General features: G+C 38.0%; 1 protein-coding gene across 1 annotated transcript in view; it reads left to right on the plus strand.

Annotated features, from left to right (window-relative positions):
• The window catches only part of LOC126425138 (speckle-type POZ protein-like), a 264,849-nt gene that overhangs the window by 223,118 nt on the left and 24,099 nt on the right, over positions 1–17,632 (plus strand). The window contains exons 2-3 of the mRNA XM_050088081.1: positions 7,781–7,858; positions 15,853–16,897. Of these exons, the coding sequence (XP_049944038.1) occupies positions 7,831–7,858; positions 15,853–16,886 (1,062 nt within the window). The 5' untranslated portion in view covers positions 7,781–7,830 and the 3' untranslated portion in view covers positions 16,887–16,897. The remainder of the gene's footprint in view (positions 1–7,780; positions 7,859–15,852; positions 16,898–17,632) is intronic.

The following is a 17,632-nucleotide window of genomic DNA, read 5'->3' on the forward strand; positions in this document are numbered from 1 at the left end:
ATTCATGCAGGATGAACTGGATTCAGTATGTTACATATCCCAAGAAATATCATTATAATGTTGTTATGTTATTTATTTTAGTACTATTATTTATTAGTGTAAAAATCATTGTAACTGTATTATAAATATTTGACATCTCTCCTGTATGCAAACCAGATGGGTTGCAAATGTATGTCTTGAGATGAATAAACCAGAATTCCATAAATTACATGATGACTCTTCTTTGGTGAAACACCTGGTCTATCTGCTGTGTATTGAGTCTTGGTGCAAAACAGGTGTTGATGATGCAAATGTATCGTTGAAAGTTGACTGTCAGACTATTTTTTTTTTTCCCCCCCTTGTAAAGTTCACGAAGATTGAAGATTGTGTACTCAAGAAATTATGATGATGAAACACATCTAGGTAAGTGAAAATGTCCTTCATCACTGAAGAGGACCACAGTATCTTCAGGCAAATTTTAGAGGATGTTTACACATGACCTCAAAGGACTGCCATACATTCAAACGAGTGTTGAACAAGGACCATCTTACGCAGATGAAATTGCTAATCCTGTAGAAAAATTCCTAGAACACTCCAATCTGAGAACTGAATAGCTCGGAACATGTTTTCAAGCAGATTGCTTTGGAGACTGCTGAAATGAACACTTTACTGCATTAATGTTTTCTGGAGATTAAATGCTGTGTGACCTTCCCATTTCTTTTTAACCATGTCACCACTTGCTCTAAAGTTTTATACACACAAACTAATGGTTTTCGGGTGTGGAACTGCCTCATGATGAAGCACACAGGGCGGTGACAACGGAATAATTGTTTACCAGAAATGATTCCACAGTGGGGAGCACATTCTTCATCTGTCCACTGCATGTTTGGAACTCATTGCAGATTGCAGTAACTGAATGTCAATTTCATGTATTCACTGTCCTATTCAATGCTCGATGTTCTTTTGATATAACTTTGAACTTACCACTACGGCAATGCGTGTGATGTGGTGATGTGAACAAAAATTCCCACTGTATAGAAATCATCCATGTTAACACAGTTTCTTTGTTTTGATCTGTCTGTTTTTTATTTGAACTTTAAATTATGGTGGATGTTTTGCTGTACCCTATCTAGGGGGCTCCTTTTCTTTGAGGATTTGCTATTACTACATTTCTGGTAAACCACTGGGCACTTTTTTTAGTGGTATCTTTTGTGGAAATGGGGAGATCTTTTTCCATCACTTTCATTAGTGGGCAGCTATCCTTCACAGGTAACATTGGTTCAAAGTCCCAATGTCTGATGGAAAGTTCATTCATTCACACATTGTGGTTTATGAGTTGCATCTTAAAACAAGTGGAGCCTTCAGGAGTGTGGAATGAGTCTAGTTATACATTAACAGGCTGAAGCTACCACTGTTAAGTATTTCTGTAAACTATACTGTTAGCAAACTGCGAGTAGTGTAACTCTATTCAAAATGATAATTGTAATTAATAATTACTCTTACATTACTCTCTCTCTCTCTGTGTGTGTTTGTGTGTGTGTGTGTGTGTGTGTGTGTGTGTGTGTTGCTCCTCCCTGCTACACTATTCAGTTGCTTTTTTTATCTGACATTTCAAACAAAGCTCTTAAGTACCTTTATACACACAGCTATCAGTTGTCTATACCATCAAAATGAGGATTTATCTAATACAAATATTAAAATATTGCGAAATTTTCATTCTTGAGTCCTGGTATGGTGACAAATCGTAGGAGTGGGTAATCTGGTATTATTTTACTTTGTTCTTAAATATTCGGGTTACTTCAGGCTTTGTGTTGTCGAATGGCAGATATCACCCTAAATTCACTATTGTTATTAGCACAAATACAATTATGGAGTATATGTATTAGCACATAAATCTAAGAATCCCTAGGTCCCAGAAAAGGCTTGTTGTACTCATCTGTAGAATGAATAATTTTTTGATGTGAGCAGTATGATGCCCAGAAGATTATACTGTATGGTAGTGGAAAATCCGCTAGCAATCCTGTCTACAGATCAATGCAATGAGAGAGATGCTTAAGTGCAACACAGGCAAACCTGAGCCTCTGGCATAACCATTATGTGGTTAAAGTATTTTTTCAATGTTTAAAAAATAAAAGGGCAAAAACTGTCTTCTTTTATATTCGGTAATACACATTCACTAGCAAAGAGTATTTAAATTAAGCAACTTTGAGAGTTAATGAAATTTTTGTTTGTAAAGTGATTTTGTTAGGGTGGCAAATATGGGAAAAAAAGTTATTACAGATATATATCAACATCACATTTGTTCTCATGACAGCAAAATCATGAAATACTGCACACAAATTGACAACATAAAATTCCTAGATGGCACTGACATATTGCATACCAGTGTTTTTTACATACATCCTACAAAATAAAAAATGTGTACATACCAGCAGAATGTCTATGTTGTATAAGATAATACAGTTAGTTACTTCAGACATTCTTAGAACAGAGATGTTGATTTGATTTGATTTTCATGAAACAGATACACTGTACCAGCTATAAACACACCCCACCCTTTTTACCTCTCTGAGCCTTCTACGAGGGGCGTATGCTAAGTAATGCACCTTTTTTTCCCTCAGACAATTGTGGTTGAAAAAAATGCAGAATTTGTTGTGCGACATTGTGAAATATTGCTGCTTCAGCACCTATAGTCTCGCAAAGTTCCAATAAGTTAATAAGCTGCAGAACTCTACATAGTCTTCAAAGTGGAGTCTCTAATGAAGGTGTGTTCCAAGCAGAGGGCTATAATTGAGTTTCTTTTGGCGGAAAACCAGAGCATTGCAGCTATTTGTAGGTGCCTGCAGAATTTCTACAGGGACCTATTGCCGAACAAAAGCACGGCGAGTCATTGGGCGATGTAGCGCAAGCCTCCCCAATCTCCTGCATGCCGGCCGGCTACACAGAACTGTGAATCCGGCAGTGTTGAAACTTGTGGACACACTCATTTGAGGTGATGGGTGGATCACAACCAAACACATCACTGCTCAAATGGACATCTCTGTTGGTAATGCTGACACACTTGTGCAACAGTTGGGGCACTCAAAGGTTTGTGACCACGGGGGTCCTCACCATAAAGGGGAACTAAGAACCATCTGTGTGGAATTGCTGGTACATTACGAGGCTGATTGTGACAATTTTTTGTTGAACATTGTCACAGGTGATGAAATGAGGATTCATAACTTCAAACTGGAAATGAGATGGCAATTCATGGAGTGGTGCCAGACCACTTCTCCTCCATAGAAAAAGTTCGAAGCTACACGCTCAGCCGGTAGGGTCACGGTGATGGTCTTCAGGGTGCAACGATCAACTCTGAAGTGTACTGTGCTACTGTCAGGAAACTGAAGAAACACCTTCTGTGTGTTTGTTACCATAAAAATGCAAATGAACTTCTCCTTCTCCATGACAACACAAGGCTTCATGTAAGTCTACACGCTTGAGAGGAGTTCACAAAACTTAACTGGACTGTCCTTCCTCATCCACCCTCCAGCCCTCATCTCGCACCCACCAAATTCAATCTGTTTGGCCCAGTGAAGTATGTGCTCTGCAGGAAGCAGTATGTGGATGATGGAAAGGCTATTGATGCAGAAAGACATTGGCTCTGATGTCGACCACCAAAATGGTACCGTGTGGGCGTACAGGTACTCCCAGTAAGGTGGTGTAAGATTGTCATATTAAGCAGAGATTATGTTGAAAAATGGAGTTTTCTAGCCAAAAGAGCGGTGAATAATGTGATGTAAAAGAATCGTGAAAATACCAACTTGCTTTCAGAAAAAAAATTGTTGTGTTATTTATTGAATGCCCGTCATATGTATCCACACCATGGTCACAGTATTTTTCTCCAAACTTTAAAAGCTTCTTACTAGAAGGTAGTGCTAGACGGATATGGATATAAATGTCCCCATGCCCAAAACTGTGTACTGCTTTAGTGCGATGTCTGTCTCCCATCAACCGTGACAAGATTAATTGATCCATGTGCTGGTGCCACCTCAGTTTATTACCTGTTTGTATGTCAAATGGTTTCTGCTTGTGTGTAATATTTTTATCCTTTTTTAATTTAAGATTAATCTGTTTTCAATGAACCAGTTGTAAGCCTGTGTCATTGTTCACCTGACCGTTGTATGGATTCCTTGAGCCCTTTATCAGTATACTGTGGACACCAGCAAATCTAGTTCATACAAACCTTCAGTGTCTCAGGTAAATAAATCATGCATGTGAATAAATACAGCAGGTCATGTGCCAAACTTTGTTGGACCTCACATTCAGTATTTCCTCACTATGAATTTTCTATTTTAGGATTTATAAATGTATTCTGTTGTTAAGGCAAGGCTCTATCCATGCATACAGAATGCTTTTAAAGGCATACAACTTTATTTTCCCTAGTTGATTTTATGATACACAAATGAAGGCCTAGCAAAGACCACAGAAAGTACCAAAAGGATAATTTTTCTTACTTAGTTTTACTAGAACTGAGTTAGTGAGATTGTATCTTGCTTTCTTCAGAGAGAAACCTTTAGGGAAGCCAAACTGTGCTTTTTTTATAGGTTATCCTCAGAAAGCTGGTTCATTATTCTAGTGTACATTGCCATCTGGAAGGAGGGAGGTGGGTCTATAATTAGTGCTCAGCTGCTTGTTTCTGCTCATATACATGTTTGTTGCTGTTGTACTCTTAAGTCTTTCAGATAATATACCTGGTTTCATTGAATGGTTATAAAGATAAAGCAAGGGGCACATTACCAAATATACACAAATTTTAGTACTGTGATTGAAATACTATCATAGAAGAGCTACAACTTTTTAGTAAAGGTTTTTGTGATCTCACCAACAGATTAGTTATTGTTGTTATCATCATCATTATTATTTGATAAATTTGATATCTGGTGTTGGACTGTGCAATTCACTAATTTTACATGTACCAAAAAGAGAAATTGACCTAAATTTACCCGTGTGGGACATCATGACATAGTATAAATGGTTCTGGAAGGTTAACTTGGAATTTGTTTTCTTTCATGTACATTATATATGGCAACAGCCTTGTCACAGTGGATACACCGGTTCCCGTCAGATCACCAAAGTTAAGCACTGTCGGGCATGGCCAGCATTGGATGGGTGACCATCCAGGCTGCCACGCACTGTTGCCATTTTTCGGGGTGCACTCAGCCTCGTGATGTCAATTGAGCTACTCGACCGAATAGTAGCGGCTTCGGTCAAGAATACCATCATAACGACCAGGAGAGCGGTGTGCTGACCACACGCCCCTCCTATCTGCATCCTCAGCTGAGGATGATACGGCGGTCGGATGGTCCCGATGGGCCACTTGTGGCCTGAAGACGGAGTGCTTTTTTATGTACAATATATATGAAGGGCTTATTTCAATAGTGGTACAAGTACAGGGGCAAGGAGGTGTATTATGCCTCAGGCACCACTTGCAGAGGAGCATGAAATAGCCTTCAAGACAAACAAGATTATGATTAGAGTAAGTTCTATAAGTTACATTACTATGTGTGTTTCTGATGGGAGGGAGTGCCAGTAGACTATTGTCATACCCTGGGTGCCGAGGAGGAGGAGGGGGGGGGGGGGGGGCACACTAATAAATTGTTGTGCTCCATGCGCTGATTGGGAAGGGAGGGAGCACCAATAGCCAATAAATTGTCGTGCCCCAGGTGCCAGTTACGTTCGCTATGCCACAGTGGCCTGGTGCACTTTTCAAAACTGAGCTTCTAGTGTGCTAAAAATGAAAAGTTTGCTGTTGGTGCTTTTTACGTGCAATGTTTTTGGCAAATGGCATAGGTGGAAATAACATTAAACAGGATACCAATAGTTTGCAGCTATACAGTATTCAAATTAAGTTTCTTTGAGGGTAATCCCAAAAGTTATGTGCTCTTATTTTCTTAGAAATATAACATCCATTACTTTTGTATAAGATTTGCAACATTTTGAAGGTTGACCATTTATCTACTTTACTGCATAACTATCATTACGCTCATGCATTTTGTAAGTATTGTGACAGCTTTTATGTCTGTATGACATTCCAGCTGGCTGCTAAGTCCTGGAGAAAGTATTAAACCTCATTTTTCACCTCATCATCAGAGATGAATTGCCTTCCAACCAAATGTACTTTGTATTTACGAAAGAGGCGGCAGTTACTGGCCACCAAGTCCAGACTATTGGTTGGGCAGGTGATTATGTTCCGCTCAAACCTCTGCAGTAGAGTGACGGGTTGACAGGTGACATGTGGTTGATTGTTGTCAAGGAGAATGCTTATGCCCTTGCTCAACATTCTCTGCTCTGGTTTCGAGTACCCTGCCTTGACATTTTTCCAGTGTTATCCAGCATCTGTCAGTGTTTATTGTTGTCCCAACAGACATAAAGTTGAACAATAATAGCTTTTTCGAACCAAAAACACAGTTACCATTGCTTTATAGACACTGTGCTTTTTTTGCTTCTAAAAATTTTTTTGTCTTGGGCAAAGAGGACTTTCATCACTTGAATGATTGTTGTTTGGCCACAATATAGTCGAAAAAGTAGTCCTTTTTGACTGTGTGGCAGTGAAGACTCTTATTATGAGAAGCATCTTGTTGCTGTTTGTAGTCTTCTGTTTGCATTCACAGTATCCATCTTGTGCACCTTCCGATTTTGAACTTTTCCATTAAAATCCTGCTAATGGTACTTCAGCAAACCTCAGGAACCAAAATGTATTGCTCAGTCTTCCTGGCTGTCTCATCAGAAATAGATTGTCTCCCACTCCTTTGTTCGCCGTCAATTTCAGTGTGACCAGTGGTAAAGTCTATACCACTTGTGAATGTTTCTGATGTTCATCATGCGTGACTTTCCAAACACTTCTGTCAGTTGGTGATAAAATTCAGTTGGTTCAATGTCTTTTGTGTTCAAAACCTAAGTAACTGCACAAACCTGGCATGTGGTGGTAGTGGCCAATGGGAACTCCATTTTCTTATGGCTGCGAAGTGAAGGCTCAGTGTCTCGGCATTGCTTGTATGTGCCTGTATTGGAGTGGGGGAAGCACCAATCACAACAGTGTGGCCAGCAACTGCATGGACACTTTCTCAGTATCCCCAATGCTTCAGAGGCCTTTCTTGTTGAAGTGCTCTTGTATGATATTTTTGTCTTGTGTAAATGTATACCTTGACTCATTCCACATCCCCGAAGGTTCTCCGTAAGGGAGTCTGCGGAACATAGTTGATGAATGACGCGTGGACTTATAATCCAAAAATCGTGTGAAAGCCGAGGAATGCTGATAAAGCAATTGAGAAATCTGTGTAGGGAAATACTAGGAGTGAAAGACAAACAAAAGACTAAATGGATTAAGGAATAAATGGAACTGAAATACTGAGTTGCAGTTGTAATGAAATTCTTTGTTGGCAAGAGACGAAAAGATTGATAAAACAAACTAACGCAATATGGATAAATGGCAGTAGAAAAACTTGCTCAATGAGCACAAAAGGTTATAATTCACAGCTAAGTTTCATGAATGAATAGCTGCATGCTTGTATTGGCTTCTTATTTTTGAATATGTCCTTATGCATGAAGGGACCTGGCAATGTTATAGTTCAGATAACCCACAAAACTTAACATGTTAATCTTTTACCCTTTTATTTAATTTTGCCACTAAATTTTGTGTGTTTTTCAAATTGATAACAGTTTGTATAAATGTAAATGTCAGCAAATATTTAGGAGAGTGATGCATATGTGCTAGAAATGTATTTATGAGTTGTTAAAAAGTAAATGTGGGTTCTGTTTCCAGGGCAGAAGATCACATTTAAACAAACAACTCCTGACCTTTTTGCTGATATCATGAGCTACAATTTAAACAACTATCATTGTAAGTAATGTTGGCCATGAGGTACTGAATATGTGTTATTTATTACATGCGATAAATTGGAAAGCTGCTAGAAACTTGCATATTAACTATTCTTTACATTGGCATTATGAAATTGTGTACGAAACACTACTGTATGTGAAGAGTGGTTCCTTAGTTTCTTTGCATTTTCATTAATGTGCTATATTTTCCAGTGTTTTAAAATAGGATTATTAGTCTTATTTTTATGAGCATGAAGGATTTTTCTTCTAGTAAAGTTGTAATGCTCAAATTCTACTCAGGACTAAGAGCTGGCAGAAACCCAAAGTAGCAAGTTCCAAAATATTTAGAAAGGCATGGAACACATATATCAATATTCATTACTGTTGACAGAAATATTATCTAATGAGATCAAAATTGGGTCTGATTATGAAGTTATCAGGACACAAGTAGCAAGCCTTAGTGGACGCAAGTTAATTATTGGAGTTTTTACCGGCCACCTGATTCCGCCTTGACAGCTGTAGAATCATGCAAGGAAAGTCTATGCTCAGTAGTACAGAAATATGCTGATTATGCAGTATTAGTTGGAGGCAACTTCCATGTACAGAGTATAGACTGGGAAATCTGTGGACAGACAGACTTGTGAAGTACGTTTGGACTGATTTCCCAAAAAGTGTCTTGAACAATGAATTAAACATCTCACGGGCAGTGGAAATATTTTAGATCTTGTAGTTACAAACAGGCCTGACCTTATCAACAATGTTAGTATGGACACAGGATCATGATGCCATCATAGCAATGATTTTTACTGAAGTTAATGAATCCATCAAGAAGGCCAGGAGAGTAATTAGGCTAGATAAACCAGATAAGCAATTGTTAGTGTCCCACTTAAGACAGTGACTGTACATCGTTTAGTTACAGTGTGATGGATGTAGAATAATTATGGGCAGTGTTCAAATGTGTCGTAAATGTGCACTGAAGAAGTATGTGCTGAGTAAGTGGGTTAAGGATGGGAAAGACCCTCAGAGGCATAATAATCAGATTCGGAAAATGCTGAGGAGGAAACAGTGTGTTGCACTCTCAGTTCAAAAAAGAATGCACAAACGTCGACAATCAAATGTTAGGAGAAACTCATGTGCCTGTAGGAAAACCAGTGTGTGAAAGATCTTCTGAGAACCTGAGAAAGTTCTACTCATACACAAAATCAGTCACTGGTTGACCAGTCTGGGGTGGCAGTGGAAGATGGAAAATGGAAAGCTGAAATTTTAAAGTTCATGTTTAAGAAATCATTGACATGGGAGGAATATACAAACATACCATCATTTTATTGACACACAGATGCCAGCATGGAGGACATTGAAATGAGCACTCTTGGCATAGAGAAGCAGCTGTAAGAGTTGAAATCAAATTAGTCACCAGGTCCACATGGAATCCCAATTCTGTTTTATAGCAATGGCCCCTTACTTAGCTCGCATTTATTGTGAATCTCTCACTCAGTGCAAAGTCCCAGCCGGCTGCAATAAAGCACAGGTGACTACTGTATATAAGAGATGTAAAAGAATGGATCCGCAGAATTATAAACCATCAACATAAGTGTGCCACAGAATTCTTGAACGTGTTCTGAGCTTGGAATACAATAAATTTTCTTCAGACAGAAATGCTTCTGACCACAAAGCAGAACAACTTAAGAGAGCATCACTCGTGTGACTCTGCTTGCCCTTTTCTCACATGATATCCTGAAAATAATGAATTGTGGGCAACAGGCAGATTACATATTCCTAGATCTCCAGAAAGCTTTTGACATGGTGCCCCACTGCAGACTGTTAATGAAGGTACAAGCATATGGGTTAGGTTCCCAGATACGCGAGTGGCTCAAAGACTTCTTATGTACTAGAACCCAGTATGTTGTCCCCAATGCTACTGTTCACCATCAGTTGTGGCCCAAGGAAATGTGATAGGACCACTCTTATTCCCCTCATACATAAATGATCTGACAAACAGCAGCTTATTCGCTGAGTGGCTGTAGGAAGGTACGAGGTGACTTAAACGGAATTTCTAGTTGATGTGGTGAATGGTAGCTTGCTCTAAATGTAGAAAAATGTGAGTCAAGGCGGATTAGTAGGAAAAACAATTCTCTAATATTTGAATACAGCATACTGCTTAACATAGTTGCATCAATTAAATATCTGGGTGTCACATTGCAGAGTGATATGAAATGGAATGAGCACGTGAGGGTGGCAGTGGGGAAGACGAATTCTCGGCTTCATTTTACTGGGAGAATATTGGCGAAGTGAAGCTCATCTGTAAAGAAGAACACCAGTTCAACCCATTCTTGAGTGCTGCTCAAATGTTTGGAATCTGCACCAGGTCAGATTAAAGAAAGACATTGGGCTGTTAGATTTGTTACTGGTAGGTTTGATCAGCATGCAAGTATTATGGGGATGCTTCGTGAACTCAAATGGAATCCTCGGAGGGAAAATTACTCTCTATTTGGGAGGTACAGTTGCAGAAATTTAGAGGGCGACTGCAGATCAGTTCCACTGCTGCCAACATACATTTCCTTTAGGTCCACATAGAGATGATAAGAGATCAGGGTTCATATGGAGGCTAACAGACAGTGGTTTTCCCTTATTCTGTTTGCAAGTAGAGCAGGAAAGGTTTGACTCTACCATGCACCATACAGTGGCTCACAGATGTGTGTAGGTGCAGATGTAGAAGGTTATGTGGTTTGCACATTCATTATATTTAAATGAGTATTTCCAGCAACTTTAATTTTTAACTTACCTACTTGTGATAGAAATATTGCATATTTACAATGGGGCATAGACTTCTTTTTCCATAGTTATGTTTCAGATTTATTTTTCATTTGAGAATCTGTCTCTTCCAGTGCTTAGTAAATGAGACATGATCATTATGTTTCAGATTTATTTTTCATTTGAGAATCTGTCTCTTCCAGTGCTTAGTAAATGAGACATGATCACAACATTTTGCATTCTTGTTTTTTCCATTCTGTGAAGATACTAGTGCCTGTTCATTAAAGCTTTTAATACCACACTTCTCTGAAAGTGGCAGCTGAAATAATTCATGCACTTAATTTTATAGCAAGCTCTATTCTGTTTTCTACAAAATAGAAACACTGTTTTGTTTTTGTTTACATTCAAAGTACGTTTGAAAAGTGGTGTTTTAAAAGCCAACAAATGTGGACAACAGTGAGGATGACCATGTGTGACTGGGCACACCTGAAGAATAATGTGGGTGTATTTGCTGGTGAAGTGAGTTGAAAACAAATATTACTGGCTGTAATCTCATGGCAATGTACATATAGAACATCTTGTCATGTGAAACATCCTGGCAGATTAAAACTATGTGCCAGACAGAGACTCAAATTCAAGAAATGCCTTCCTCAGGCAAGTGCTCTACCGACTGAGCCACCAAAGCACCACTCGTGACCTGTCTTCACAGCTTTAATCCTGCCAGTACCTCATCTCAGTGTAAACTCTGCTGCAGAATGAACATTTTATTCTGTGTCTTGGCATGTGTTTTGAACATAATGGTATGTATGGTTTCAAAGATGAAATTTGTGGATTCTATCTGGTAAATTTGTTTTTCAAATTAAGTACATCAAACCCAAATTGTGGTGTGTCACTGCTGTGATTACATTTTCTCATTTGTATTTGTTGTTTCCATCACTGCAGTGCAACAGTTTCTTCATACCTACTCTTATTGTTTTCAGTTGTCTCATACCAAAATTTTATTTTTATCATCTCACCTTCTCTGAAATATATTTTAAAGTAATTGCTCCTTTCATGTATGTCTCCATAAAATTTACTACAATGTTGTCCTAGTTACTTAATAACATATGGTTCTCATAATCTAAATTTATTATTTCCTGCTCGATGATATATTTCATGCTAGCGTAATATCTATTTTAACTCAGCATCATAATCGTCTGTGGTCAGTTGAATTTGGAAAGTGGTTTAAGACATCATGAACATTTTCTTTGTTGTTGTTGTGGTTTTCACTCCTGAGACTGGTTTGATGCAGCTCTCCATGGTACTCTATCCTGTGCAAGCGTCTTCATCTCCCAGTACCTACTGCATCTTACATCCTTCTGAATCTGCTTAGTGTATTCATCTCTTGGTCTCCCTCTACGATTTTTACCCTCCATGCTGCTCTCCAGTACTAAATTGGTGATCCCTTGATGCCTCAGAACATGTCCTACCAACCAATCCCTTCTTCTAGTCAAGTTGTGCCACAAACTCCTCTTCTCCCCAATTCTATTCAACACCTTCTCATTAGTTATGTGATCTACCCATCTAATCTTCAGCATTCTTCTGTAGCACCACATTTCGAAAGCTTCTAATCTCTTCTTGTCCAAACTGTTTATCGTCCATGTTTCACTTCCATACATGGCTACACTCCATACAAATACTTTCAGAAACAACTTCCTGACACTTACATCTATACTCGATGTTAACAGATTTCTCTTCTTCAGAAACGCTGTCCTTGCCATTGCCAGTCTACATTTTATATCCTCTCTACTTCGACCATCATCAGTTATTTTGCTCCCCAAATAGCAAAGCTCCTTTACTACTTTAAGTGTCTCATTTTCTAATCTAATTCCCACAGCATCATCTGACTTAATTCGACTACATTCCATTATCCTTGTTTTGCTTTTGTTGATGTTCATCTTATACCCTCCTTTCAAGACACTGTCTATTAAGTAGTTGGTAAAATAGAACCACTTCCATTTCTCAGTGTATGTGTACTTTGCCAAGTCCAGTTTTTATTTGTTTTATTGTGGAAGACTCTGTTAATCTGTTGACAACAGACATGTTGTTCTTTCCTGGCAAATTCTACTAATGTCATTTCTTGTGTCCCACCCAAATTCCTTCTGAAGAACAGATCCTAAGTTTTTGCATTACTTTCGCATTACAGTCTACTATTATCATCTAGTAATGGGATTTGGTGTTATTATCAATTTGTTTATGTCATGATGTTCTTAGTGATCTTGTCTTGAAATCTCAGTGGAATTTGTGTATGCCATCATTATTTCATCACTACAGATTCATTTACGCCCAAGAAAATTTGAGGCACAATTTACTTATTTTTTTTCTTGGTGATCTATTTGAAGCCAAAAATGAACTAAAGCAAATTATGAAAGGCTATCAGTTTCAGTGACTGGCATCATTTATTGCAAATATGTCTTTCTAATAATACTCCTGACAAGCTGCTCCCCTCTCAATTTTTTCAGTGCCTAACGTGATGCACTTTTCCAGAGTCAGTACAATTTTATTTATTTATGAAGACCAGTGATTAATATTTAAATGTAGACTAAATATCAAAAGGATGTAGCTAACTTTAAAATAATACCTCAACTTCTGTGTAATGATCACAATATATTTATATACATTTTAGCATTCTTATTTCCAAATGCCCAAGTAATTTGATCAGGGTAGTAAGATACTTTTAAAGACAACATTGCAGTTTAATGTTATCTGTTCTCTGCACATGATTTTTTAAGTTTCAAATATTGTTTTAGTGTTACAAAAATACAAGTGTGGATTTAGTACCAGTATTTGTATGAATTAAGCACATTTATAAAATTGGTTTTGAGCTGCAATTTACGTGTTTAATACTTGAATTTTGTTCCAACTCAGCAGCTTTAGCGTATGTTGAACCATATTCTGTCATTGTCAAAGTAAATTAAGTATTAGTCACAATTAAATTGCTTCTCAAATCTAGGTGATCACAAATATCTTTTGCAATAAATAAGCATTTCTTTCATTAATGTACAAGTTAGTAAAGTGGACATTATGTAATATTATGAGTATAAGGATGGTGATCTAATGATTATCTACAGGTCTTATTTCCCAGTATCTGAGCCTAGGAAAGTGCATTGATGCCTGATACATGGCCTGATTCATTACAGGATCTGTCTTCATCAGTTGCAGCACGTTTCTTTATAGGCTTGAATGATTTCAATGAATAACGTTCTGTTTATTTTTAAAGCAAGTCTTTTCTGTGTGAGACTTGTTTACAACTATGTTTGCACCTTAATTTCCTCCCAGCTCTTATTCTCTGCATTAAAACATAAGTTTTTAGTTCTGGTTGGCTGTGGTTTTTTATTTCTTTTGATAACTCTTATCATATCTTGTTGGTCTTATTTAACTCCTTTTCCACCATGATTGTGTGCAGATTTAGGCAGATACCGTAGTGTGTTATATTGTACTAGGGATGGTTATAAAGTGGCAGACAGTACTCATAGAGTGCAACTGTGCCTCGCAAACAGCTTACCTTGAAATGCAGAACAAAACCACTCACCTGCACTATCAATTTCGTAGAAAAAATAGGGATTCTTCTATATGAAAAATGTCCACATGGTGCAATTAACAAGTTTACCTTTGTTATATGAACTGACTGTGTGTGTGTGAATTTCATGTGCTTTTTCCATCCTGTGATAATAATGAACCAATTACACATTTCTTTTCAGGAATACAATGGTAATCCAGTAACAACTAGATATCTTTAATTTATTAAAGATTTATATTTTACTATATAAAACATGTCACTTACAAGACTGAAGTTTACTTTATTCCTCTATGCTGTCACCTGTGTTTTTAAGCATTTGTCGCATCTATCCTCAAGCTTTAGAAGTCCCATGTCATAGTCAGGTACTGCCTATCCATTAAGAAGTTTGTTCCTTGCTCTTAATGATCATACTCATTCCACAGATTGCCCAGATTTTGCATACAACTTGTGGAACTGTTGATTTTTGAATTCATTTCAAGATCCGGTTTTAATAATTTCTCCATTTACTCACATTTTCTTGAACACACAACATTTGAAACTGTATTTCTGCATGCTAGAACATGTTTAAACTCTACTTGCTCAGCCACGACCTTACACACAGATTGCAATGATATTACTGTATCACAACCAGTGCCACCAAAAACTCTTGATACAAAGCAAATCAAAGATGTAATGAGGTTAGTGGAATATGAGTGTTATGAGTTGACAAACAGTAATAATTTTCATTTTAAGTCTTTTTCATGTAGTTTTTGCAATAAACTCATTTATTAGAAACTAATTTTATAAAATAATAATTTTGAAATATTTTAATTTTTTATTGCAATGACAAAAAATAATAAAATAAAAAAAACCATTTCTGATAGTTGATTTTGGAAGTGACAGGATCACAGCTTAATCATTATTTATGGAATTTTCACTTCAGAAATAAATATTTAATGAACTGCATGGATTTGTGCGTATGTGTGCCTTTTATAGGCAGTTGCTAACCCAGTTCTTGACAGTATCCTTTTTTCCAGAAGCGCTAGTTCTGCTGGAATGCAGAAGAGCTTCTGTGATATGTGGAAGGTAGGAGATGAAATACTGTTGGAGGGTGCCTAGACGGTTGGTAAGAGCATTGCCCATGTTTAGCAAAGGTTCCAGGTTTGAGTCCTAGCCCTGCACACAGTTTTAATCTGCAAGGAAATTTTGTTCTCTGTCTTGTTTATGTGCCTCTAAATGACTAAGCAGTACGACTATTCAGTATGTAGTTGCTTTTATGCTTTAATTTATTTATATTTCATCATGGACTTTTCATTAGCACATTTCATGAATGAATGTTCAGTACTGTATCATCATATGTTTCCTTTACTCTGCCAGAAAATTTCTGTTGGTTTGAAGTTAACTTGTGAGACCACAGAGCTGATGGAACTTTCTATCAGACAGCTTATTTTAAGCAATCACAGAATTCACAATAATAGTTTGTTCCAAATGACCTCACTTCACTGAGACAAGATATTGAAAAATGATTGCACACTGGATAGAAGCCTAATATCAATCAGGAATGTGCAGTAGGTCATTGCTTCCCCGCCTTTCATCACATTTGTGGTAATAGCATTATGTGAATAAGCCATTCTATAAGTCTTACACGGGATGTATGTAGTAGGTGTAGTAATATATATGTGTGGTGGCAGCAGACACAATATCGTATTTGTCAATGTTTGTTGCAGCATTTCCTGCACCTGGATCAGGGGTCATTAAAAATGATATTGCAGAAGTAGCAGCAGGGACACCAAGCATCCTGAGGCACGCATTAGGCACGAGGTTTGAGAACTTCTCGACTTTCAGTGCCTGGACTGTGAGGGGATTGACGACTTTGCCTGCAGGAACAACCAGTGTTGAGTCCATCCCATTCACCCACCAGAATGGCAGCGAGTGGTGCATGGTCCTTATTAAGAATTCAGATGGGCTTTGGCTAAGTTTTAAGCTGCAAAAGTGTGAAACTGCCAGGTCTTTAAGACCAATGCTAAAAGCTTATGAGATTATTCCTTTTGGTGTAAAACGAGAAGTATACACAAGCATTTGGTGTTCTCTGTCAAAAGGAGGAGAATCTGAATGGAAGCTCATCAGAAATTTCAATACAGCAAAAAATGAAGACGAGATAATATTGCAGTGTGAAATCTGCATCCAGTGCATTATTCAGGACAAATTGCCTGTAGCAGATGCAGTGGAGCCACACATTGGTGTAATGAAAGGCTTAGGCAAGATGTTCGATGAGGAAGTACTGACAGACTTCGATCTACATGCAGGCGACACTGTCCTGAAGGCACACAGGGCCGTCCTGTCAGTACGGAGTCCTTACTTCGCTGCCATGCTGCAGCCACACACGAAGGAAGCAAAGGAAGGTCGCGTGGAGTTGTCTGATGTGAAGCCGGAAGTACTGAAGCAGGTTTTGCTTTACTTGTACACAGGTGTGGCACCAGCTCTCAAGGACATGCCGTGGGACTTACTGATTGCTGCTGACATGTACCAACTTCATCAGCTGAAGGGCCAATGTGAGAATCACATCGCCAGCTGTTTGTCTGTGGACAATGCTGCAGAAACTGCTGCCAATGCCAAAAAATTCTCTTGTGGTGTTCTGCTAGACCATGCAGTCCTTTACATCACACACAACCTCTGCAAGGTGATGCGCACTCCTGGATGGGACGATATTCTAACTACAAATCCAGACGTTGTAAAGTATATTAGCAAGATGATGGAATGATTCAGTGAGAGGTCAGTGCTGTGTCATTTTATATTGGAACTTTATGTATTGATAGACACTCCATCGTGGTCTTCCCATGTCTGTAGCTTCTATGTTTGAGATATTTTTACTGGTAATATGCAATCTTTGGTCACAATATTTTATAATCATGTTTACAAGCAACACATTTTAGAGCTACAACCACATTTTCATGGGATACAGTGACTTTTTGGGCATTACAACTCCTTCAGGTTTTTCACCCGGCACTAAATTAATGACGTGATTATTATGTGAAAAGCATGTCTGGCAAAATTAATAAACAAAAAAGGTGTTTATCGTTTAGTACCTGGTAAAAGTAACCTCTGTTTATTTTTATTTAACATGTGGCAGAATACACAACATTGTATTACTATATAGGTATAAAACAATGCAACTAATGTAAAATGGATAAAACATAGAATGCAAATATCTTACATAAATGATACAGTAGTTTATAATATTAAATTTAATTTCTCAGTTCAGTCACCAACATCTGGAGTGTGTCTGAAAGTCTTTTGCACTGGCAGGAAATGATACTAAAATACACTTCTGCAAAACGTGTTGGATGGTCTGCAAGATGTGACGGGCACTTTTTCAGCTTGAAAATATATGCCATGATTTATGCAGCTGCCATTTATGCACATGCAAACCAAAGCCAGCTAGTACAGTGTGGGTGTATAGGTCAGTCTACACTCCTGGTGGTGCTTGCTAGATCCATTAAATCCCCT

The sequence above is a fragment of the Schistocerca serialis genome, chromosome 10 (genome assembly GCF_023864345.2).
Source record: "Schistocerca serialis cubense isolate TAMUIC-IGC-003099 chromosome 10, iqSchSeri2.2, whole genome shotgun sequence".
Classification (NCBI taxonomy): Eukaryota; Metazoa; Arthropoda; class Insecta; order Orthoptera; family Acrididae; genus Schistocerca; species Schistocerca serialis.